This window comes from Uloborus diversus, chromosome 8, assembly GCF_026930045.1.
Source record: "Uloborus diversus isolate 005 chromosome 8, Udiv.v.3.1, whole genome shotgun sequence".
NCBI classification, from domain to species: Eukaryota; Metazoa; Arthropoda; class Arachnida; order Araneae; family Uloboridae; genus Uloborus; species Uloborus diversus.
The window spans coordinates 59,426,448-59,453,549 of NC_072738.1; the positions used below are offsets into that span (position 1 = coordinate 59,426,448).

General features: G+C 32.1%; 1 protein-coding gene across 2 annotated transcripts in view; it reads right to left on the bottom strand.

Moving 5' to 3' along the window:
- Positions 1-11,747: 11,747 nt before the first annotated feature.
- The window catches only part of LOC129227283 (UDP-N-acetylglucosamine transporter-like), a 60,354-nt gene continuing 44,999 nt past the window's right edge, over positions 11,748-27,102 (bottom strand). Inside the window, exons 4-8 of one of the 2 annotated variants that reach the window (XM_054861819.1) lie at positions 25,136-25,258; positions 22,573-22,747; positions 20,280-20,398; positions 19,312-19,445; positions 11,748-14,590 (exon numbers count right to left, since the gene is read on the bottom strand). In XM_054861819.1, the coding sequence (XP_054717794.1) occupies positions 14,473-14,590; positions 19,312-19,445; positions 20,280-20,398; positions 22,573-22,747; positions 25,136-25,258 (669 nt within the window). In that variant the 3' untranslated portion in view covers positions 11,748-14,472. The remainder of the gene's footprint in view (positions 14,591-19,311; positions 19,446-20,279; positions 20,399-22,572; positions 22,748-25,135; positions 25,259-27,102) is intronic. The other variant, XM_054861818.1, reaches the window with a different exon arrangement.

The following is a 27,102-nucleotide window of genomic DNA, read 5'->3' on the forward strand; positions in this document are numbered from 1 at the left end:
ATGAAGTGAAAAAACAATTCATGATCAGAAATGTGTCATGTTCATATCAGGGTTCGTACACTCCTTCAAAACGCCTCCAATACTCCTTCATTCAGGAAATTTTTTTGAAGGGCCCTTCAAACTCCTTCATTTTGGTTTTAACTCCTTCAAAACTCCTTTTTTCGTTCAAGACTAACATACTTTTCCTCTATGACAGTAACTAAAAATACTTCGATTGACAACTTAACATCGTCACAAGGACAAAGGTACAAGGACAATTTAGATGTAGTAATTTCGTATATTTATTTTTTTCATAAAGATGGTATTAACACATTGATCATAGAAGTCATAAAAGTTGAAGGTGAAAATATTATTAGATGACTTAGATTATTAGCGAAGTGAAACATACTTAAATGGTGCTTTGCAATTTTTTCAAGTTTTATGATTATTGCTCTATCACACTCTCAGCAGCCAAAGTCAGTTTGTCCGATTAATCTTTAAATATTTAAAGATACATAAGTAGATGTACTATATAAAGTGATTGTGTTGAAAAAATAAAACAATTGTTTAGGAAATCGCTGTTATGAATAGTGTGAAAATGGTTATCCACATCCACAAGTGATGTTGTATGCCTTGAGGAGGAGACAGGTTCCTGAAATTGTGACAAGGGGAGGAGACAAAAAGTGACATCACAGAGTTATTATAACAATATATTTATAAAAAATATGACTTGACAATAGAGTAGTAAGGTGAATTGTGACCAAGGGGTAAGGGGGTCAAATGTATTAACAAAAAAGAGTGGGACATCATTTAAGGACGGCCTATTAGTGCTGCTTCAAAATTCCTCCAAAGCTCCTTCTTTTTATTTTTGAAATTGAGTACGAACCCTGTCATATTTTTGAGCAATAAGTTTTGTTTTTGTGATTGCTATTTTTGTAAGGGGTAAGCTTTTGCCATCATGATTTTTGCAAAGAGTGAAATGTTCATTTCTGCTGCAATGATTTTTTTCAAGTGTTGTATTTATTCTGAATACATGTCAGTCAGTAAAATTTTGTTTTTTAATTTCATGTAGCCCAATTACTCTTATTTTTCAAAAACAAGTGCTAATTTCTACGCTATCAGAAATATCGCGAATCCAGCGCTTTTTATACAGCCGGTTTTTTATTGTTGTCTTTAATTAATGGTCAGTGAATTAAATTATACTAGAGCATATCAGTATTTGTTTTTTTCTATGTTCGTAAAAGTTGGTGTAAAGTCTGTAAAATGTTTTTTATTTTTTTTCCCCAAAGTTGTGAAGGGAAATTTTTCAGATTCCGTCCTTTGTATAGGTCTATCACCCTGCTATTATTTGTCCTACTTACATACATGCAGCAAAGATATGTCTATCTATCAAAGTATTATTGCGTTATTATGACATAAATGCTTTTTTTTCTTTAATTGGAAGATTATTTTAGAAACTACTTTCTGTATCTGGATACTACTTTGGAGACTATTTTTCACATTACAAGCTACTAAAGTGACTGTTTTTAGTAGCAGAACTGAGTGGCAGCTTTGCAGATTAATATAACATTTTATACCTGAACTCATTTTGCTAGTGTTTATTTCAAGAGTCATTCCTTTCATGGTCAATATATCAATGGAAAAATTACATTATATTCACTATGTCATTTAGTTATTTTGCAAAGTCATTGTAGCAGGCGGGGTTGTTATAACTGAGCTTACATGTGTAAAGGGGATGTCACACAAGAGAAATTACGGGACATCGCAACCGCAATAGGAACCGTCAATGCTATCTGAAACTGGTTTTTCAGACGGGAAGTTGCCTACAGGGTTACTGCCGGTTGCTCGATTTGTTCACAACGGGGGCTACCATTTTTTAGCTTAGATCCATGTGCTTGCGCTTGTTCATCGCTTTCCGTCAATTCCGCATTTGGTTATCACACTGCGTCGCGTTAATTTGACACTTATGGATGAAATTAGTAATCAAATACTTAATGCAGCTCTTGCAGCTTTCATTGTATGTGGATTTGTAAAAAGATGGCAAAAAAAAGGGGGGGGGGAAATGATCAAGGCAATGATTTCAGAGCTAGAGCATATCAATTATTATTTCATGCAGTCACCAAAGCTCCTCCTGTTAAATTCATATTTGAGTTTTAACATTAATTTGTAGAACTTACGGTGAAAATTTCAGAAAAACAGAAAAATTTTATTACTATTAATTGCATGTTTGATTTAAAGTGATACTCTTGTTACATTTAAAGAAGACTTACAGAATATATGACTTCTCTAGGCTTTTTTTTCCCCATAACTACTAAATAAAATTTTAATTTTAGATAGGAATTATTATTCACTTATTGACAGGTAAGAAAAAAATTTAACTCTAACAAATAATACCTAAATTCATAACTAAAAACAAACATGAAAATTTCAAAAAAAAAAAAAAAAGCCAGCAAACTCTGATCAATAGGTCTTTTATAGTTATTTTTTTAAACTTCGAGTTTAGTGGATGTGCTAACTCTTTAACCTACACAAATATAATACCACTAGATACATATTGCACACTGAAAAATGTGTGGCCGAGTTTATTAAAATAGTTCCAGACATTTTAAAATAAAATGACGCTTTAAAAAAATGTGATGAAACGATGAAGCGCAAAAAGCCAGTATTATTTAATGTACAATTTTGAAACTTTTTGAAAACATTCTTTTAGTCGATTAATAAAATCATTAAAATTTCAGTTAAATATGCTATGCGTAAATAACTGGGATTGCAGACTGAACTCTCATAATTTGAGCTGCAAAATTGTTTAACACTATTAGAATCTTGCCTAGTAACGTTAAAAAGTTGAGAAAATTAAAACTTTTCATAATATTCTAGATTTTTATTGTACAATAGATGTTTACCCTACATGCTACTATACAACATTCTGTATAGTATGATGGAAATTTCATTTTATTATAAAAAATTAATATAATAAATATTATCAAAGTAATAAATTAAAAAAACACTGTTAGGGAAAGTGAGGCAAAGTGAAATAGTTAACAAATTAAAAATTCCTTCTGAAAATTACGGTACAGAAAGGAAGGAAAATATGTTTTGCGTTAAAACTCGCATTGAATAAGTATTTTTTAATTTTTGGCAATATGTTTGTGCCTCAAAAAAAAAAAGAAAAAAAAAGGTGGTAATTTTTCATTTTTTTTCCATGGGGCAAAGTGAAAAATTAAATATTTTTCTAATGAAAGTTTTTTTATTCTATCGTTAAAGATATTTTTTGTCAAATAAGTGTAAATAAAAGAAAGAATGAATAAGTGAAAAGAAAATGAGGGAATAAAAGAAAATAAATTAATGAGTGAACAAAATAGCGAATTATTAAGAAAATAAATCAATAAATGAATGAATAAGGGAAGTATTGTAGAAGGAATGTAAACGAACTAAATAATAAATGAATACGTAAGTGATTTTATCAAAGACCGAATATGATACGAACTATTTCACTTTGCCCCGCATGGACATGCTTAACTATACAAGCATTTATAATACAAATAAGCTTAATACTGAGCAAATAAACTGCATTGAATATTAGTAGGTCTCAACCAATATTTCAAATGTTAATAAAAAGAACTTTATCATTTAATAATGCCAAACATTTTTTGACATCTGAACAAAATATTACAATGTGCGTATCCTTTTTTAAAAATTCTTTGTATTATCATACTCTTTGATTTTCAGAGAGATTTTTTTTCTTCACTGAAATAAAGTACATGTGTTACTACACAGTCAAAATATTACTAAATAGGTGGCGCTAAAAGTACAGTAAATATTTCACTTTGCATTACATTCCCCTACATTTCAAGTATTTTTAAATGGAACATACTGTATGTACCCATCAGTTTGAATTTAAAAAAAAAAGTACAGCTTCAATGCTATGATTTTTAAAAAGGAATTTTCACGTAACTTTTTCAAGGAAAAAATTTACTGTAATTGTTCAAGTATCAGAATGGGGTGGTTTTCTCCAGTCAAAAGTAGTACCTTTAGTCACTGAAATTGATAGAATAGGCCCAAAAAAAAAAAAAAATAATAAAAAAATAATAATTTGGACCCAGAAAATACTTTCATTTTCCCAACCGTTATTTTTTAATTAATTTTTTTAAATGTCCGATTTTTCAAACAAGGCGTGGTCTTAATGACGTCAAAAATGATGCACTTTGCCGCACCTTTCACCACGTTTCCACGTTATGATAATCAAGAAGCGAATTAAAATTGCACTCTACGCTTGCTATCAACCCTATCGTTGCCAATACACGTGAGTAAAGATGCGAATTAAATATTTTGCTCTGTGAAAATGGCAACACGAAATGGCATTTCATCATTTGTGACGTCACACGACAGAAATATAAACAATGAAAGTGCAACGATTTAAGTAATTTTTTAAAAATATTAAACAAAAACAAATTATTTAAAAAATGGTCAGATCTTATGTTTTTAAGCATACTCTTTCAGAAAAAAATACTTTTAAAATTTTGGAAACGACTCCATTGTAACATTTGTGCAAAATAAATTTTCAAAAACCCAATGAAACAAAAAACACCACCATAAATTAAGAAATGCATAAAATTTGCACTGATGTTAACTAACATATAAGTAGCAATTTAAATTTAAAATCAGATGCAAAACCAAAGGTTAAATGTCGCTGATACGTTTTTTTAAAGTGTAACTGAAAATTATTGAAACATAAAATAAATACAACAATAAAAAGGAATTCCCACATTTCTGTCGCCACGATTGCAAAAGTATTTTACAGTAACGCTGACTGACGTCACGAAATCCCAGCGCCTTGATTGGTTCCTTCGTAACTTGCCTAGAATTAAAGGCAATTTTTTTCTAGCGGAGGAAAAAATTTGCTTCTATACGAGCAACTGCGAATTTCCATAGCACACGAGAATTTTGGAGCGATCGTTTATGGAAGTGAGTAGAAAAACCGGTTCCAGATAGCTTTGACGGTTCCTATTGCAGTTGCGCTGTCCCGTAATTTCTCTCGTGTGATATCCCTTAAATCATCCTCTTTTTTGAGCAATCACGATTGCTTATTGCTTTCATTTGACTGTTTTGAATTCCTATGATTTTATTTTCCCCCGCCTTCGTCTGCAGCACCACTGTCGGCCGGCCGCCTCACGATGCTGCTTCTCTAGCGAAAACCATCTCCAGGTTGTGTCCATTTCCGACACACACACACACGCATACATACACACCTACATACACACATACATAAACACACTCCTACACACACCTACACAGACACACACTCCTACACATACACTGACACACATACACACACTGCCTGCACACAGACACAAACACACAAGCCTACATACATACACTTGTGATTGCAAAAAACATAATTTGAATTCAAGATGTCAAAATTAAAATTAATTTTTTTTTATTTCTTTTAGCAATCAAGGAGATGGCTTATTGAGCGCATTCCGCATAAAGCCTTGACATCAACCCATTTATTGACCTCACTTATAACAGGATTGGTAATGCTGGCATTCAATATCTCGCACTGTATCTCTGTTAGTAATTGGAATATTTATTATACTGCCGTTAAGAGGTTGCGCATTTCCCACAAAAAAAAAAATTCTCTTAGATTCTGAAATAAAGGCTTTCCTCAGAAAAGTTATTAAAGAAACATATGCAAAAAAGTTTTCAATTGTTCTATAGTATGATGCTTTGCATTTAGTTGAAGAAATAAAATTTAATTTTTAATTAAAAACTAATAAATTATAAAATTTAAAAAAAAACTGAATGATTACTGAAAATGTTTTTAGAAATACTTACAGAATTTTTTATAGCTTAAGTTTTAAAAATAAAAGTTGTTGATAGTTTTTCTTACTTTTGATTGACCCAAGAATCTTTTCCGACTCAATCAAAGTGGGAGTAGAATGGTCTTTAAAGCATTAAAAGGAAGACATTTCTTTGTGCTTTTACTCTTACAACATCAACACTTCAAATTTCTTTTCAGAACATTATTGAGAACTATAGGACCAACCAAACCTGAAAGCATCATAATGCTGGGATTAGGACCAGTGTAGCCTTCACAATGCTGCCAGGTTAGGTTTCCCCTAACTATACAACAGGTTTTTTTTTTTTAATTTTATATTTCAATCACTTACTCTAAACATGTAAAAAGCATGAAAATATCAAATGACGGAGTAAGAAGGTACTCAATTCACTGCCCCGACTGTCAACTGTCTCTCAGCATATCTTCGGCTGCCAAGCAATTCAGGTCAGGCTTCTCAAGATCTGCCTGGATGACGCAAATGACATGATTTTTTCGGAAAAGGCTGTGGAGGTTGCCGAGGCTGTTTTCGTTAGCTTCTGAGTAATCTAGCGCTTTTCTTTGCACATCATGGATAAGACGACAACAACAACAATCACTTACTCTCTTCTTTGGATGGTTTCACAAATACATCCTGCTTCAACTAGACTAATTTTCGATTATCAAAAAGGAAAAAAATAATTAACTGTTGCAGTAGTTATCATCTGGGTTTTGAGGTTAATTGTTAATGTAAGTAATGCTGGTACTTTTTTTTAACACCACAAATTCCTTGTTGCCATAAATCAAATATGCTTTAATGTTTGGACATATGGTTAATGACAAGAATCAATTTGTGATGATAAAAGTTTTGACGATTGATCTTATGCATTCACATTCATTAGTATTAGATGCTATGATGCATCATTGGCGCTGCTGTAGTAATTGTACATAACTACATATCTTTTTAAAGTGCAATTATTAGTTTTGGTATTTTTTTTACCTCTTGTTCATGTTGATCAGAAATTACTTTTGTTAATAAAGTTTTATGAATAGTAAAATAAAAAATGAATATGGGATTTCATGGGAAATTAAATTTCGTTCTGAGAAAATTCATGAACAAAAGAAAGTCAGGGATCGAAAGCAACTTAAAATGCAATTATTCTGTAAACTAAAGGACATGTACACAACATTTAATACTTTCAAGACATGAACTCAATAACTAGTAAAAATAAATACACAGTCTGGAAAATAAATTCACAAATAATTTATTTAGTGACTAGATATTTACAGGATTTTGTTGTTGTACACACTGAAAAAAGTAAACTAAAAAGAAAAAACATACATAGCTTAACTCACTGTTACAGCAGGGGTGCAAGATCTTCTGTCAATGAACAGATTTCTGTTTTGATCAAAATCAAGGCCTGCAGAAAACTTAGCTTATAATTTCAAGCATATACAGAAAAAAAAAGATTTTTCTTTTCCTCTCTTTCTTCAAAGGCCTGTGTCAAACTTTCAAATGCACAGGGGAGAAACTTCAAAGCACAGAAATTTCTGGGAATTTTTCTTTGAGATAGTCCGAGTGGAAGACTTGGAGAATATTCATACAACGTTATGGAAAACTGGTATGGCAATAATGTTAGAAAAATAACATATTACTAAAAATTGAATTTATACCTGATAATGGTTTAAATGCTAAATTTTGTAATTTAGTGGGAGTAAAAGCAAGCAATTGTTTAGAATTGAGACAGTGCGAAACAATGAGTTTTAAGTGGATTTTTCTAAGTTTTGAGTAAAACATGTGCAAAGTTCAAACTCTAGGTAGGCCAAAAAGTTTTTCTTTATTGAAAACAAACTTTTACAATGTGGGAATATACAAAAGGCTGTAATGGTTAAATAAAACATCATTGACACTTTAATGTCATTGGTGCTCTTTTCCCTTTCCAAAAAACTTTGATCCTCTACAAACTTAAAGCTTGTCGGATCGTTTCCCTTCATTTGAAAAAAAAAGAATTTTAGCTCCCTGGCATAATTTAGATATCGTGTGAAACTTTAATGTTTATCTACCACTATGTAATAGAAAGTTGCAGTTTATCTTATTGTATTGTGATAAATAAAATTCTATATGTTTTCTTTTTTTTTGCTTTTTGGTTACTCTACATAAAATTCTTTAACATTATTGTTTTCTGTAGTTGTGCTATCTTCCTCTTCTTCTTCATAGTTTAGCAACATTTTTGACTGGAAAATCTGATCTCAGATAGATGATAGTCTACTGTATCTCCCAAATTGCACCCACGTGTTACAGCAATTAAAAGTAATCACAATTTTTTTCATGCTTGACACATTTTTTGCATATTTTCAAAGCCTACAGTCTATGCATTGAAAAATGGGTTTTTTGAACCTGAACCCTATGTATGTTTTTACATTTTACTACAGTTAGCCATCTGCCTTGTCTAGTGGTTAGAGAAATCTGACTTTGATGGGGGGGGGGGGGGGGGGGGAGTTTAAAGGAGAAATCACTATTTAAAAAAATGCCTTTAATTAAATATAACTTTTTAAGAAAAGAATAGTTTTATCTCTCTTGAAAAAGCATTAATTTCATAGAAAAATTCAACTCCAAATTTTTGCCTAAAATATTTTTTTCTAAATTTTCAGCTAATGCGAGTTGTGTTTCAAATTTTTCACTTACAGAAAAAACCTATTTTTCCAACAGGTTTTCTCTTTTTTTTTTTCCCCCTACTTCAGCAGAAGCTTACCAATTCTGACTTGAATATTAGGAACACTTTAAAATAACTTAGTATGTTGTGGCCATTATGAAACTTTCTTTTACAATTTTTTTTTTTTTTTTTTTTTTTTTCATGCTGTAAGTTTACAAATACTCACAACTATTAAGTTTCTTACATGTTTTATAAATAATGCATTCTGGGGAAATTGGAAACAACTCGGCTTGTCATGCTTTCCACCTTTTTCAAAGACAATATAAATTATATTTTAATACCAGTAATGCTTTTGTACATATTTTACTTAAATTTAGCATGTAACTAAATTTTTGAAAGATTTTTTTCATTAAACAGTTATAGGTTACAATTGGGTATTGCATATGGCCCATGAGCCACAGGTATGAGTATTTTTGCTTCAGAGCTTCTTAAGCCTCGAAGCTGGGTGTGTTTTCTACACACATCAAACTCATGGGAAATGAAATCCGTTTCCATTTAGCCTTTAGTTTCTGGGGCAAATGGAAACAGGATTTAATTCTCAAAGAAGCAAATAAAAGCAAACTTTTCATGCAGTTACTTTCAGGAAGTACAGCACAACCTTATTTATACGGACTAACCGGGACCAAAGGCAAATCGGATTTTTAAAAATCTGGATAATGGGGTTAAAAAACACAGAACACTTTTTAATAATCAGACATACATTTTATTACAGCAAAAAAAAAAAGCTGCGCGCCTTGTCTAGTGGTCAGTGATGTCTGACTGGATAGGGAGGTCCTGGGTTCGAATCCCAGCTCGGGCATGGACATACTTTCTCTCTCCTGTCCTCGTTCTTTCCTTGTGTGAATGTGTTGTTATGCTGTGAATGGTAGCCTACACAATAAATGGGTACTTATGGTAAGTGTGTACTGTGGAAGTTGGACTTCACCAAATCATCGTACAGTTGGAAAAGTGAAGCAGTGCACCCCAAGTTGCCAGCCTAACTGGTACAAGACAACAACAAAAGAAAAAATGCTTTGTAACCAAATTACATGGGATTATTTCACATAAACACTTCATCATGTATTGTTCCGCTGCAGTAGTGTCGGACTGATGTTCCAAGTGTGCCTTTTTTAGTAGATTACTATAATTTACTGAATGATCTATTCAGGAGTTGTCATTTAATCAAAATTAAAAATTAAAAAAAAAGGTGAGCTTATAGTTCACTACCATAATTTGAAAACAATTTTTATGTCAGTGGTAGGCAACCCAACAACCGCGATCGACTGTTCTATATCCGTCCTATTGTTGGTCGATCAAGACAACATTCTGGACCATGTTTTTGTCAGGCTTAACTTCTTAAACAAAAATTATTTCAATGTTTTTCAAGACTTTTTATAAGCACTTCAAATGCCACAATTTTTAATTTTCAAGAAAAAAATTATTTTTGTCTTTTGTTTTTAATAAAGGTTCACAGAAGTTACAACACAAGTTCACAAAAGAAGAGGATAAGCCCCTTAGGTTATTTAGGTTACCTATTGCTGATTTATGTGAATGTAAAACTTTACGAATTTGATCCGGATAAACATGGGCCGAATAAGCAAGGTTCTACTGCACAGTCTTGAATGCAATGCACAAAATTTTATCACTCAATTATTCAGAAGGCAGGGTAGGATCTTAAGTTATAGCATTGAAATTTTGTTTTCAATAACTCCAACTTGGCTCTTACTTTGTCAAAATTCTATGAATAAAATAATTTCTTCTAAAACTTACGACATACAAGAAAAGTAAAATGATTTCCTCAATTCAAAATAAATACAAAGAAATGAATGATGTTGAAAAATAAATTTTAATATTTGTCCTCTTTCAAAAAGTGAAAACAAGATGAGTAAAGATTAAATGCTGAGGTATGCTTTGGCACAGTTTTAAATAATTATTTGAAGTAATAACACATTAGAAATAAAAATATTTTGAAAATTCATTGTTAATTCATAACTAAATATTAATTCTCTTTGAACTAAATATTTATCAATGAATACACCATAAATAATATTTTTCTCTATACAAAATCAAATGAACCTCATACCAAACAAATATAATTTATGAGCAAATGAACCATACATGCATATTTATCTGCATGAATAAATAATTTCAATTAAAATGACAACTACAATTTATTGTAACAATTTAACACCATGTAGATAACAACAAATAACAATTATAGGGTTTAAATTAAGTATATTAAAAACATGGATCCAGCCAGAGAAAATTTAAGTCATCTGTAAAATTTCACCTAATTCACAATAATCAAATCAGACCTTTTAAGAAATCCAATTACCCACAAAATTCTGATTGACCAAATTGAACCATTCACATAACTATCTATACATATAATAAAATAAGATGTTTGTGTGTGTGGCGCGCATCCCGGCAAAACGGTAAGGCCTAGAAAGATGAAATTTGGTATACAGGTGCAGTTTTTGCTGAAGATGTGCACCTCGGGCTTCGATTTTTGATATTTTAATTAGCGAAAAAAGTTATTTAATATTTTATGTGATTTTTAGCACTTTTTAGTACTTTCAACTTCTCAGACCCCGAACAAATCGCGAAAGACAAATATTTTTTGTACTATAGTGTCGAAAATTTAATTTTAAATATGATGAACAAAAAAAATTTGAAGAAAGAGCAATTTTTGTTTTTTTGTTTTTTTAGGAATTTTTGAAAAAACCTTTATTTTGCATTTTTTTTCTGGGTTTAATTTTTTTCCAAACGCATCCCGTGAAAAATATAATAGCCTCTTTTCTACAATTTTACTATGTACTAGCGAGAACATTTCGTCCTCTACAGAAAAAAAAGTTTTCAAAAATATTCAATAGTTTTTTTTTTTTTTTTACAATTTTTTAAAGACAGAATGAAGAGATGAGTTATCGCTGCACCGAAGATCTGCTGTCCGCTGACCGCTTCGAAAATAACTTGCTTTTTTCTTTTCTTCCTTTCGAAGGATTCATACGCCTTTTTTTATTTCCAGGTATTTCATTTGTTTCTCTCCCCCCTCCCCCGGATGCTTTGCTAAACTTTCAATTTCGGTTAATCAGACGGACCACATCGGGACGGGATCGTTTTGATCCCAGTCACTTTTTTTTCTTTTTTTTGAATTTCAATAAAGCGATGATTTTTATACTTATGCAAACTCCGGGTACCACAGAGACACCGATTTTTTGTGCTATTTTAATAAATAAGTAAGCGCGCTTTTTTTTGCATGATTTTCTTTTTGTTACGGAATAAGATTGGAGGTTAGATGAAAATAAATAGAGATAGATAAGAAAATTTAGAGATAGATCGAATTAGTAGATAAATAGACATTGAGTGCACAAATTTTTTTTTTTTTTTTTTTTTTCAAATTAATACTTTTTTGCTTTGAAAAAAAGATTGTTAATTACTATCAGAGGTAAATTTGCATGGATCTGGAGAAAGACAAATCTACATGTTGATGTACAGTGAGAAATAGACAGACCCGTTATTTACAGAACAACAACCGGTGGGGGGGGGGGGGGGGGGTCATAGCCCCCGCCGCTACGATTTGAAAACATAATGTCTTCACATAAAAATGGACGTGATTTTTGTTATTTTCCGACTTCTTGGCGTAAAATGGTGAATGACAAGTAAGCCAGACAGCCGCCGTAGGCCAAAGCCAAAGTAGCCACAAGTTAGCCAAAGAGCAAGCCGTTCGTGTCTCCCTTCCCCCACCTTTAAAAATATTCCAAACGACAAAACTGGAGATAGATCTAGAAAATATTTAATTTAAATTAATAATGATATAGATATAGATTGATTGATACCGCCACGAAATCCATTTAAGCAGTCGCCGAAGTCGGCCACATTGGCGTGAAAAGGCGAATGATAATATTGATATATAGAGAAAAACATTGATTAATACCGTTGCTAAATTGCCTAAGCAGCCGCCGAAGGCGGCAACCTTGGTGTAAAAAGACGGACCAGCTGGTCGCCGCAGGCGGCTAGTTAATTAATAAAGTGGAAGGCAAATATTAAATAAAATATTAGAATTTCTGATATCAATCTGAGGCACTCAATAACCTACTGCTTGTGATGAATGACAATGCAAGCAGAAAATGCCCATGCTGGTCAATTTAGTGTCTATTATTTGTAAACCTATATTTAAAAAAGGAAAAAAAGCCGATCAAAAGAAAAAGCCAAAAGTGAATTTAGCTTGAAAAAGAATGATTTTTTTTTGTTTTGTTTTGTTTTTATTAAGATATCCTATAAATATACATAAAAAATCTTCAAAAGCACTACAAGTGATATCGGCCCCAACGTATAAAAAATTTAGGAGTACAGTCGACAGCCGTGTCTAGCAATCAGAGAAGTTTGGAGGTCCTTTCTCTCTCTTGACCTTATCCTTTGTATGAATGTGTTGTTATGCTGTGATTGGTTACCTACTATATAAACGGGTCCTTATGACATGTATGTACTGTGGAAATCTGACTTCACACCAAATTACGGTACAGTTGAAAAAGTGAAGGCAGTGCACCCCAAATTGCTAGATTAGCTGGCACAAGACAACAACAGAAGTGGAAGGTGATTTATTGCTGTTTCAGTTAATGTGTGTCAAGTTAGAGGAGTTTACACTCATTGAAATTAGCTTTCGGCCAACCATTGGAAAAATAAATGTCGACTTAGTGGGGTAGATGAGTTACTGATTTGACTGTTTCTTTATATATTTATTAATACCAGGCTTCAGAGCAACTACACCTGTCGACTTCGGCGGCCTCCTCAACCTCGCCCCCTACGTTTGTGTCCTCGGAAGCACCAAAGTACGGGGGCTTTGCCTCCTGAGACAGCTTAAGTTTACAAAAGAATGTTAATTGACATTTTTACAACATAAGTTAGGTTGTTTCAAAGAAAAAAAATTAAAAAAAAGATTACATTGCAGCTAAATACATCTTACCAACTGTAGTGAAACATCAGCAGTACATTTATTAATCCCACTTTTCTCCATGTTGCAGGTTGAACATAATATTTTTGCTCGAACCTGGGTTTATTGTGCAATGGTCAAGATTTTTGTAGCGTCTTTTTCACATGAAGTAGTATTGAAACGATGCCAGCAGCAGAGAATCAGAAATTTTAAAGTGAATGAAATGTTGCTTAAGATAGTTTCAATTAAAATCTCTGCTAATTAAAGTCATACAAAGGTGCAAGTTTTCCAAACATGATCCCTAAAAAATTACGAATCTATTGATACCTGGTTCAATTGTCTATTCTCTGGAATCATATATATATATATATATATATATATATATATATATATATATACACACACACACACACACAAAATAACATTAAAAAAGCAGAATTTCTTTACCTTGGACAAATCAGTCAATGAAATTAAACTAACAACACAGCTCAATAGGTGGCATAGGCAGCACTTTGAAACTGGCAGCAAAGATAATATTAGCCATAGAAAAGTTGAATAGTAAAAAGATTGAAAAGTTGAACAATAATCCCAAAACAACCTGGGACCTCCCATTATGAAATTGACTTTTGGGCATTTTGAAATTGACTTCTATTACCCTTTTCCTTATTTTGTGAGGTGTTGAGGTACTAGTGATGCATTTTTTAGGCTTATACTCTTGCAACACTCACAAAACATCTCATTGTTCTCCCTGCCCTAGGGGAGTTCCCCTGATTAGGTCCCAGGGTGTTTGGGGATTATTGTTCAATTTTTTTATCATTTAACTTTTCTATGACAAAATTATATATATAAAATATGTATTGATATTTCTGCTGATGCAATTTTAAAGGTTTAAATTTTAAAATTACATGCACAAAAACTACAAGGTTTTCATTATTTTGCTAAAAGAATTCACAAAACAAGACTCTGGGTAAAAGCCTGGTTAGACCCATTTAGAGGATGAATAAAAAAAAAACATAGCAATCAACAACATGTAAAAATTTTAAAAGATAGACAAATCATCTTTCTACTAGCTTTCCATTTTGGCTTCCAGAAGAGTATTTATCTGTTTTTTTCACTGGATAACCATACAGCATGGTTGCCGTGATAACAATTGTAGCTCCCATGAAAAAAGTACTGAAAGAAAAGAAATGAGAAACGGTTAGTGGTTTAAGGTATAATTTTTTGTCGTATTAACAAGAAGGAAAATATTGATTACTATTTTGTATGGTGTGAATATATTTCTTACTTAAAAAAATAATAAACATTTTGATGAATTTAAAGGGAAAAAAAACGATGATTTATGAAAATCAATTTTTAAATATTTAAGATGGCTAGATGAAAAAAAACCTACTCAATATTTAACAGAATACACTGTCAAAATGTTCATTAAAAAGCAGCATTTTATGAAAAAAATCTCAACCTAAACATACAGCAAACACACACACATATAGATATGTTTTCAGAATAATAGGCAGGCAGTATAATTTTTCCTTTAATATGCATCAGACATAATAAAAAAATCTCCTTAAATATGCATCAGAAAAATAAAAATAATAAAAATAAAAAAACAATCATGATAAATTAAAACAAGAAAATTAGAGCAAACTAAGAAATGAAGCTTTAATAAAACAGCTGCTATGTTCATTAGCAGAGGAAATCTTAAGTACAGTGAAACCCCTCTATTACGGACACTAACGGGACAAACTTTTTTGTCCGTAAGAGAGGGGTGTCCGCTTTACAGAGGTTTTTTTAATTTAATTAACTTTAGTTATTTGTTTATGTTTTTTGAAATCTTAAATGAAATATGTGTGAATTCTATTCTTTCATATGCATAGATTTTTTTTAATTTACTAGTTTTTACCAACATATACATAATAAACAATTATTTTATCAGGTTAAATTCAAATATTACAGTTTTTCACACTCAAAGAGATTTAAATAACAGGTTCGCATAAAAATTACATACCTAATTTGTACTTTTAAAAAATTGTTCGATTGATGTCTGTTGATATGTTTTGATCGATGAAAGTCTTTCATTTTCGAAATGTATCTTAAGTTCTTGTACCAAGTCTAGTCCTTTAGGATCGTTGTGTTTAATTGAAAATTCCCTGAGTCCATCTAATACGCTTAAAGCTTCGTTAACATTTTTAATTGTTTTAACGTCTTTTTTTATGGACAGTTCATCTTCATCGTCATCCTCAACTGCATGATCTTCGTTAATTTCGCGCACTATGCTTGCAATTTCTGTTTCGCTTTCTTCAGTGAAAACTTGGTCGTCGATGGGAGCATAGTCTTCGGCGGTCACATTTGTGAACCCTGCTTGTTGCATTAACGACTGCAAATCGGATCCATCATTGTCACAATCAACTTCGTTGTCAATTTCCTCTGTGGCAGATCCTTTTTTGAATCCAACGCGATTAAAGCAACTTACTATTGTTTCTTTTTTAACTTCCTTCCATGCGTGCTTAACCCAGCTAATTGCATCTAACACATCAATTGTTTTGGACAATTCGCTACTTGTTTTAGTTTCTTCCATTTTATTGATTAAATGCTTCATAACTAGTTGTCTGTATTGAATTTTAAATGCTTGAATTATCCCAGCATCCATAGGTTGGCATTTCGATGTTGTGTTTGCTGGCAAGAAGACTATTTCTATATTTTTCAAGTGAAAGTCTTTGGGATGGGAGGGCGCGTTGTCCATAAAAATAACAGTATGCCTTTTTTCTCTCCCCAACTTCTTATCAAAAGTTACAAGCCAATCAGATATGACACTGGTTGTCATCCACGCTCTTCTATTTGAATACCAGTCTACAGGTAATTTTTTTATATCCAGTCCTTTAAAACACCGAGGTCTGGCTGCTTTTCCGATGACAACTGGTTTTAATTTTGTACCATCCATGCTGGCACTCAACAAAACTGTTAAGCGTTCTTTGGAGATTTTGCCACCAGAGCAGTTTTCTTTCCGTAAAGTTAAGGTTTTATCTGGTAGAGCTCTATAAAACAAACCGGTCTCATCAATGTTATAAATGTCACATGACTCGTAATTTTCAATCAAACTAGGCACTTTCTCAAACCATTTCTCGCAAACGTCAGCATCCACATCCATGGATTCACCACATATTTTTTTAAAAACGATATCATGTCTCGTTCGAAAACGATCTAACCATCCATTGGAAGCTTTGAAATTTTCTATACCCATTTCAGTAGCTGCTTCTTTCGCCTTTTCTTGTAAAATAGGGCCAGAAATCGGAATATTTTTGCTTCTTGCGGACACAAACCATTTAAACACAATTTCATCCACTGCAAGGGCATTACTTTTAAGAAAATCTTTTTTCTTCTCTTGGTTTCCATTTATGAACCATTCTTTCTTAAACTTCTCTTTTCCTTTTAATATACAGCAAATTTGTGTGCGTCCCACACCAAACTTTTCAGCAATGTTCCGTATTCCAATTATATTTTTTTCTGCGAAATCTATAACTTCAATTTTTTCTTTAAGAGAAAGAGTACGACGCTGACGATGAGTATTCAGAGCCATTTCAATGAGAACGATGAAACAACTGAATGCTTTTACCCTTAAGTTTACTTTATGATATTGCATTGGCTTTACTTTTACTCTCTATAAAATATTTTTGTTAGATGGCGCGTCAACTCGGCTCCACTTAGACACAACACGCCTGCTTGTTAGTCATCTGAAAAGGAACAAGGCAACGGGGGAGGGTGGGGGTATACAGACAGAAACTTGCAGAATAATCATTTTCTCTTTTCTTTTCTTTTATTTTTGACGATTTGATGATGTTTTTTGGAATGAAAAATGCATTTCGGTGTCAAGCTGAAAATTTTTTGCTACGCAGTAGATGCAAAGTAAAATTGCAAAGAAATATTTTTTTTATCTCCGTATAAGCTGGTCGACTTTGCATTAAATGAAACCTTTCAATGGAGTAGCTATTTAATTCTCAAGTTTTAAATACTGTCCGCAAAAAAGGATATATCAATGTAAATGACTTCGAAAAGGGTGTCCGTGTCCGTATTTGAGGGTGTCCGTACGAGAGAGGTTCCTTATACATTAGGTTTAATGTCTCTCTGCCGGGGAATTAAAAACTGTCCGCATAAGAGGGGTGTCCGCATTAAAGGGGTGTCCGTTAGGAGGGGTTTCACTGTACATAGCACCATATTAACACTGTCATTTGCAAAAGGAGTTTTAAGCTATATTAGCAATGGGGATAAAAGTTCCATATTTTTTCCATTTCCTTTTTTTTTTTTTGAAAAATTTTGAGATTGAGATAAACAAATAGTAATAAATAATCAGTCAATGAGCTAAATATGGGAACAATTCAGACAGATAAACTTTTTTATTTAATTTGTATTGTATGATTATACAACAACGTCGGTCGTCAACATAACAAACATAGAATGGAAACGTTATGGTTTCAAAAAGTTTAGCCACAAAATAGCATACATAAATGTCACTTAAAATAGGGCTCAAAGACCCTATTTTAAGTGATTGCTTTGTTTTGCTTGGCGAAAACCATGTTGATAATAATCTTTTACTTTCTACTCTAAATTCTATTGATCCTTGCATCCAATTCACAATTAAAATGGAAACTGATAGTTCTCTTTCTTTTTTGGACGTCTTTATTACTAAAAGTAATGATAAATTTATGACTTCGGTGTTTCGTATAAGCCTTTTGCTGTTACACTACCTCCTTACAAATGCTCTTCTCATCCTCCAAACCAAAAGCTATCCTCATTCAAAGCTTTTGTGTTTCATGCTTTGAACATCTGCTCGTCCACCAATTCTTTAAGTGCTGAGCTTTATCATCTTAAAGCAGTGGCTTTCAATCGTGGTTATTCTCCTAACATTTTTGATTCAATTTATAATAAACTAACTAAGCCCATTCATTCTGACAAGGTTTCTGCTTCCAGTGCTTCCTATACTATTGTTTTGCCTTATTATCCAAAAGTTAACCATCAAGTTACAAAGATTTTGAAGAAGTTTGGTTTTGATATAGCTTTTTCTCCTGTAAATAAGATAAAGTTTACAAACTTGAAGCACCCTATTGATTGTCACAGCAGTCCGAAAGAGCACGAAAATTATTTTAAGCATAAAGAACTTGCTTGTTCTTCCACGGCTCAGCATTATTGGACTTTTGGTCACTGTTTTGATTTTTCATCTGCAAAGATTATTGGTAAATGTTCTTCGATTTATGACCTCGATATCAGGGAAACTAACTATAGTTGGAAAAATTCTCATGTCAAAGATTTTTCCAGCACTCCATTTTTTCATGATATTCGGAAGCAATTACTATAATTGCTTTTTCGATTTCTTCGGTGTTTCTCACTCTTTTTGTCTTTTAGCTTCTGATTGGTTGTCTCTCCCCCTTGCTCTGAGCCCGGGGTTGACATATCGTTTGCTGATTGGTTGTTTATTGTCGTGTCCTGAATTCCTATTGGTTGGTCCTCTTTGGTATAAATACTGGTGTCCACGTGGTCGTTGTCAGTTCTCACACGACTTTCGGTTGAGTTGGTGAGCTTTTTGCACTGATGAAGAGGTTCCATTGTGGCCTTGAAATAGCTGTATGCTGTATTTTCTTCAAAATTTGTGCTTTATTTACGTTGGTTTTCACTTTAATCATATTGTAGCACAAAGCTTATATGGTTATTTTTCATTTTTATATTAAATACTGATTTAACTGTGAACATTAAATTTGAACCTATACTTTATACATTTTTGTTCCAAGATTTTTCCAATTTTGCTGAATGAAAGCAAACTTTGTGTTCAATATATTTATGAATAAGTAACATTGATACACATGTCCTAAGTAATCAGTATTTTTAAGACATATATTAATACATACTTTGTAGGTTTGAAGTCATCTAATAAATAATAGGAAGCGATAGTAGATAACACAATTGATATGGAAGTAGCAAAACCTTTCAAAATGTTATCTGCATATTTTATCACAGTTGATACAACTAGTCCTCCAAAAGCCTGTAAAAAAATTCTAATTTTAGTCAACACTCATGTATTAACACAATTGTTAATAATTATATTGATACTGAGACATTACATTCCATCATTATTTTTTGCTCAGAATAATAATTTAAATTTAAGTTAATTACTTCAATTAAATCAACATTAAAAAAAAAAATAATTTATGCAACTCAATACAGCAGCTATACATTGATCATGATCATTAAAACAAGACACGTTGAAAGCTGCCCCCCCCCCCCCTTTTTTCAGTATTAATAACAAGAGGAAGGGATCAAGGTTTCGAAGTATACTGGGCAGTAGATGTGCACAAAATAGTCATTTTTAAATTTAATTTTCAGGGTTTCCACAAAAGTTGGTGAAAGAATTTTCCCGACAATTCCCAGTGCATGGCAACTCAGGATGTTGTTATTTGTTAATTCCAATTTAAAGAATAACTTTTGCATTAATTTTTTGATTTGACAGTAGTATGAAATTCTTGCAAACTTCTAATTTTCATACCCATCAAAAGGTATGATCTTTTTCAGTAAGATTAATTTTGTTCAAATTTCCAAAGTTGATTATAAAGCCTGTAGTTTAAGTTAAAGAGATAAGATAATATATTTGGGTTTCTTCTCCAAGAAGATGAGGAACAGGCAAAAATATTACAGAAACACGAAACACGGTTAAATTTCAACAACAAGCAATGCCAGTTTAAATTTATCTGCAATTACATAACATTCTAAACCTAAAATTCATTTTTAAAAAAAACACCGAAAAACTTAATCTGCATGAAAAAAAAAAGTAGTTTTAATGTTTGAATTACTTCTAACCTAAGTAAAAGTAATGTCTCACCTGAAGAAAAATAACAATCCAAGTAGTTGTATAGTAACCTTGGAAAAATCCATGTTCCAGAACAGCTGGAAAATCTTGCATTACCATTGCCAAAACACCAAAAATAATGCTGAATACAGCTGAAATAAAATTGAAAAGAAAGCTTTAAAAGAATATACAAAAAGCTATCACTGATTTTTTTTTTTTTTTTTTTGTTAAGTAAACTTCCGTTAGCAGGAAAATGTGATCCTAACAGGCAATTTTCCCCAAGCTTTTATCCCCCCCCCCTTCTGCAAATGCAAAGAAAAAACAGTTTTAGTGACTTTTCAAAAACTTAATCATTTGTTTAAAGACTTGATTTCTAATGAAAAAAGTGCAAGAGCTATTTAGTTTTTGAAACTCATTTTAATTTATTTTTATGTATGTAAAAAAGCACCTTTTGAATTTTTCATTAATGATTAGATTAGGTATTTTAAAGTACAATTTTTCTGTCACTTGTTTGAAAAGCTGAACTCTCTGAATTTAACTCTTTAAAGTCCATCCGACAAAATTATAGCTTCAACATTAACCAATTTCAATAACGTTTGAAAAACATCAATAAAATGGAAATTTGAAACACCATATAAAAGAAAATATTAACTGCTTCTGCTTATGAGTGTCAATAACTTTAAATCGGGAAGATGCAGATGAAATTATATAAGTTTGTTGCTCAATTATAGAACTGGTGAAAACTTCATTTCTTTTCTTTTCTTACTTGCACCCAACTTTCTGCTTACATTCCATTTTAAATTATTTTTTAAACATTTCCTACCCTTGTGACTATTAGAGTATCAACAAACTAAAGAAAACTCAATTATTTTTTTAATTCAGAATTTGTACATGCTTGTTTTGTAACTTATGACAAAATAACAAGGAAAAAAATCGATGAAAGTGACTCAAAAAGCAACAGAATGCATAAATCAAATCTTCATGCACGGACCATATATATATGACAATGTCAAAAGTTGCCATTCTTGCAATAAAACATTGACACACAAAAAGCAATTTCTTCACAACTTTTAAGCCAAAGTTTAAAGCAACTCTTTCAATTATCCTTCCCAGTAACCAACACAGCTGAATAAAATCTATTCACCGAAATATTTCTACTCTTATGCCTTTCAGAATAAATATTTAATAACATGCCTGTGGACATTATTATTTTTAAACAAGTCAAATTCAACGTTAATTTACATCATATTTAAAGTAATTACACATTTCTTATCATATTTTCAAAACCTTTTACACAATATTTTATATTTGCAAGGCAGGATTGAAAAGTTATTTTTAACTTTCATTTAAATTGAACATACAAATGTGCAGTATTTAAATATTTCATAAAACTAGGGGGCTGCGCCCCCTGCTTGCTGAATTCCATTTTGAACAAAATGAGAATGACCCTTTCCCTACCGTAGAACATAGAATATAAGTAAAGAGCTCATAATCAGAATAAAATTCTGTTCACACCCAAAGATAAAAAGAACTTGACAAAAATATGCATAACTGAGATATTTAAAAAAAAACACGCTTTGAAGAGCACCCCTTTCCCGGGTTCTAAACTAACTTGTACCAACTTGCACAGCTATAGGCACTAAAGAGCTCCTGAGCATTGCAAACGGCAGTTTTGCACGTGTGAAAAGTCGCTTTCAAAGTCAACGTCTCTAGAAATATATTTTGCTCTATAGCTCCGGCTTGAACTGAGTTGAGCCTAGGACTTGTCCCTAAAATAGAAACCTTTATATCTGCTGTTATAATTGACAAAACTGGAACACTGGGTGCCCCAGAAAAAAAAAATCTTTCAAACGACATAGAATGTTAAGGGTTGTGGAAAATCTTTCATCTCTTTAATAGGGAATTTAAGGGAACTTTCAACTTAAAAATTTGTTACAAAAAAACTAACTGGAAAGTTCAAGTAAAAAACCCTAGGTGCAAACCCCCAGGTTTCGAAGTAATTTTGTACAAAATTTCAAGGCTGTAGTTGCTATGGGGTCTCCTGGAAGCAGGCCCGCCAAAGACATCCTTTCATGATTTTTTCAACATTACTTTTTTGACCTTTCTTTACATAAAATGTTACACACCAGAAATGTAACATTTGGGGTTAAATCCAAGAAACTTTTATTTTAAGCCATATTGCTAACCGAAGTATATTAATACCTACACATGTAAGGCTTTCTATGATCCCCCCCCCCTCCCCAGGAAAACAACTTTGGCCTTGCTAGCAACCCCATAAAAGGATTGGACATTAAATACATTAAATACTTGGACATTAAATACTAACCGAGCTGGATATTTCTTATCCACAGTGACTGGGCAGAGCTCTTTAGTAGTTTTTCAAAATAAACACCACTGAAACCGCTTGAAAAACATGCAATGAAGACAACAAATAACCCCAAAAATTGAGAGGATATGCTTTGCGAGGAATTTGAAACACTGGAAGAATCTGCAGAGGGAAACTGGAAGAAAAATGATTCTGAATGAAAAAACAATAACTGAAAAAATTAATACACAGTAAAAGATCTCACTCACACATAAATGAAACTAGTTGACTCTCACTTAAGGTGTCACATTTTGACCCCTCCTCTCTTTTGCCACAAAGAATCACACTTCCCGTTATCACATGTCATGCTGCTTTTCAAAAACAAATTTAAAAAAAAAAGAATAATATCTCACTTCTTGTTACCCTCTCCCTAGTCTCAATTACTTCCAACCTCCTCCTCTCTAAAAGTGTGACAAAATTTTTTGACATGTGACATGTGTGGTGGGGGAGGCTAGAGAAAACTGACTGTACAAACAGGGTTTTTATAGAGGAGTTAAAATTCAGAACAGGATGCTGGGAGTCCTGCCAAAATTTTTCAGGTCCCCTTTTAGTAAAACGTATGGGGTGGGGTGAGGGGTGGGGAGATCTCCATCATCACAAGATTCGAAATATTTCCACGAAGATACAGAAATAACCTCATAACCTTTAAAATAGCTACATGTGAAGTTCCCATTATAAATATGAAAAATAATTGTTAGGAGTGAGGCTAATGGAGATATTGTTATCAATGATCGATTGCACGTATCTCTAAAACAGGTAAACATATTTTTGTATAGAGAGAATTTTTATCCTTTCAACTGGTTTTTATTTCCTTTTGAAACCTATAAAGTAAAATGTTCAATATTTTTTCACAAAATTCAAAATTTCTTTTAAAGCATTTAACATTCTTGTGGATGAACATTTTTTGAGATTATTTTAACTAATTTTTTTCACTGCTGTACAGTGTTTCTGAAAACAGATTGATCTTTTCATACACCACTCTATTAAAAATAATTCATGCTTGACTATAGTTCAAAACATTCATTACAATTTGGAATACTAGTGTTTTTTCGTTGAATTCAAAGAGTTGAGTAAACTGACAAGGACCAGCCTAGCTGGGCCCCGAGTCTGTTGCTGGTTGTCACATTTGTATAAAGCCAATTTACTCTAGCAGTAAATTAAACTAACAGTTTTCTTTATCGTAATAGAAATTGAAAAAAGCTGCCATTTTAAGATTTGAACCTACTTATGATGGTTGTTAATTGTTAGGGTGCTGTTAATTTCTCATCTTTAAAGCCTCAATAAGAGGATAATTTGAACGACAAAATGTTATAGACATTTGTAAGTTTCAGTAAATCATTTTCTATCTATAACAAAGAATTTAAATAAATAAATAAATAAATGCCACCTACAAGTAAATTTGTTCATAATAGCAGCAGTTTAAAATCGACTTTAAAGCTAAAAACTTCCATAAAATTAGTAAATGAATTAAACTTAAACAGATACAATATAGTGGCACAAAAATTATGTCACATTTTTTTCTTTTTTTCATTCATAGAGCAAGTTTTTATGCACACAAAGCCTTAACCAGACTTTTGTTTCGAGGAGAGTTTTACCAACACAATTCTCCTGAAATCTATATGATCACTAAAATTCTATTTTATTTGTATATTCTATTGGTTTTCGTTACAGAAAGTTGTTTAATAAGGGGGTGCTACTTTAAGGGCATTAATATGAGCAAAAAAAAAAAAGGTGATATATCTATTAAATGAAAAAAAAAAGAGATGTGCCCATTACGTAACTTCATTCCTGTTAAATATTTAATGTCTCTTTAATAAATTTAAAAAGTATAATACTTAATCCCATGTGCTTATGTAAGCGCATTTGAAGTAATATTTCCTAAATTATCATTATTATTTTTTTTTTGACATTTAATAAAAGATATATTCAGCAAATTATTGTTTCGGTCACTCGTCTGGTATGTGCTAGTTCTATATTAGCTACCAGTTTGTTTGGCACTCTAGGCTTCCTTAAGAGGTTTTCTATCTCCAGCTCAGTCACTTTCCAGTGCCGGGCTGATGAGTGCTAATAAGCACGAAACTGCAGTCCTCGGCTGGAAATGACTGAGCTGGCGGTGTATTTCATGTACTTAATAAAAGAGTTAGGCATGTTTAAGTTTTAAGAATTTTGATGTTTCTGTTTGTGTCAGGTTTCAAAATCTGAATGAAATTAAGGTAATGATGTTCACAATAACTACGATAAAAATAAATACTGCAGATAAAGCACTAAGTTTGTACAACTTGTTAATTCTAATAATTTATTTTTTAAAATAAAATTGAAATAAATAAATAAATAAACAAATAAAAAATAGAACAGTAATAATAGGTTTTCAGCAAAAAAAAGTATAAAAGTAAAAAACATATTTTGCAATAGTTTGGAAAATTTCCAGAGGAAGTTTGAACCCTAAAAACCCACTCCATAAATACATACATGTATGCACAATATACTTAATCAAATCCAAATCATGATAAAAATAAACATTTACCTGCACAAGAGCAACACCAATCATAAGTAAGACTAGAGCAAGCCATTGAGTGATTTCTAATCTTTTATGAAGTATTATCACAGAAAACATGGCAGTTGTGAGAATTTTCAACTGATAAGTTACCTGTAAGAAACTTCAGGATTTAAATGAAAGTATTAAAATAATAACTAAATTCACTTCAACTAAACCAAGAAGAAAATTGTTAATTTAGGTTATTACTGTAATTAACAAAATTGTTAATAACAGTAATAACCTAAACACTTGTTTGAAACTAGAGCTTTTTCATAAATTATAAAACAATCATATGGGTGAAACTTAAAAAATAAAGTAAGATGCAGATAACTAAGTTATTATTGTTGTTGTCTTGTGCCAGCTATACTCGATTACAAGCTTACTTGAAAATGGAGAAATAAGTCTGGCCCAAGCGAATGAAATAATTCCTTGCGCCTTGTCCAATATTCAGGTGAAATTATGCTCTTCACTTAAGAAATTGGATTAGTTAGTTAAACCGATGCATTCATAACCTTTTTTAGTCATAATTCCTGTGAATCGTTAAATATTTTCAATTTTACAAGCGAAGCAGCACGGAACTTTGCATCCATTTGAATCAAACATGCCAGCCAATAGCAGCTCATAGACATGTGGCGCTCTTCTCTTATTGGCAAAGCAGATAGGGTATGTAGTTAGTATAATTGTGATGTTTTATCTGTTAAATTTTTTTCTTCTACGTGTCAAGACGTCACTGTCAACTTAAGTTACAACAAGGACAGATACAAGGGAGGGGCGATCGCCCCCTCCTTGAGCCGAGAGACACGAAATTTCTTCATGTATATTTTCAATACTGAAGTTTTAAAACTGTAATTTTACATAATCTTCGATGGTGTTAGAAGAAAGGGAGCTCTTTTCAGGAATTTTTCCGGAATTTAAGTCTTTAAAACGCAATCCTAGCACATCTCTTATTACTCTGGGGATAGGGACAGGAACTTTCTACAGGAATATTTTTGAAATAGAAGTTCCGAAATCTCAATTTCAGACGATAGATGATATTAGGGATAGATAAACGAGGGATTCAATGCACTCCTTCGAAAATTTTTAGAAATTGAAGTTTCAAAGAGTAAAGAGTGAAAAACAATCGCCCCCTCCTTGAACATTTTCTGGATCCGCCCTTGAGTTACAAGCAAGTATATGCTGGTAATATAGAGTGTGCTGCTTCACTTTTCCATCTGTACTGTAATTTGGTGCACAGTCCAGCTTCCACAGTACACACGTGCAATAAGGACCCATTTATAGGGTAGGCAATATAATTCACAGCACAACAATATATTTACACAAAGAAAGGACAAGGAAAAAAGAAAAATGTGAAGGGTAATCATGCATTGTAGTTTTGCCCAGTAAACAAAAGTTTGAAGCGAATAAATCAAAACTTGACTGGTCTCCTTTGATCAACTAAGTAGCTCTTCTAAAAGAGGCCATAATAAAGACAAAACAGCACTCTGGATGTCATAACTGGGCTGTCAGTATTTTGCATAAAATTAATTGTTTGAAAAATGCAACAAATGGCAGGTTTGATGCAACAGAATTCTCCCCAAAAAAATCAATTATAAGTGATCTTATGTAATTAATCATGTTTACATATCCCCTCTCCAACTAAAAATGATTTTCTTTCACCCAAAAGACATTGTTGTCTCTTTTTTAAGATCAGAATGAGATTTTTCACTGTTTTAATCACACAATGCTGCATTGTAATGACATTTGAATCATCAACATTTAAAAACCTTCCTTCCTAATTCCAGAAAGAGCTGACATTATACATTTGTAGTGAAAATGAATCAATGCAATCTTCACATTTTCCATTTTCAAAAATAACTTTTCTCTAAAAAACTGGAACACATCATTAGTCATACCCATATGCACTATCTGATGTTCACATGAACACTAATTAATGAAGAATCACCAAAACTAGTATT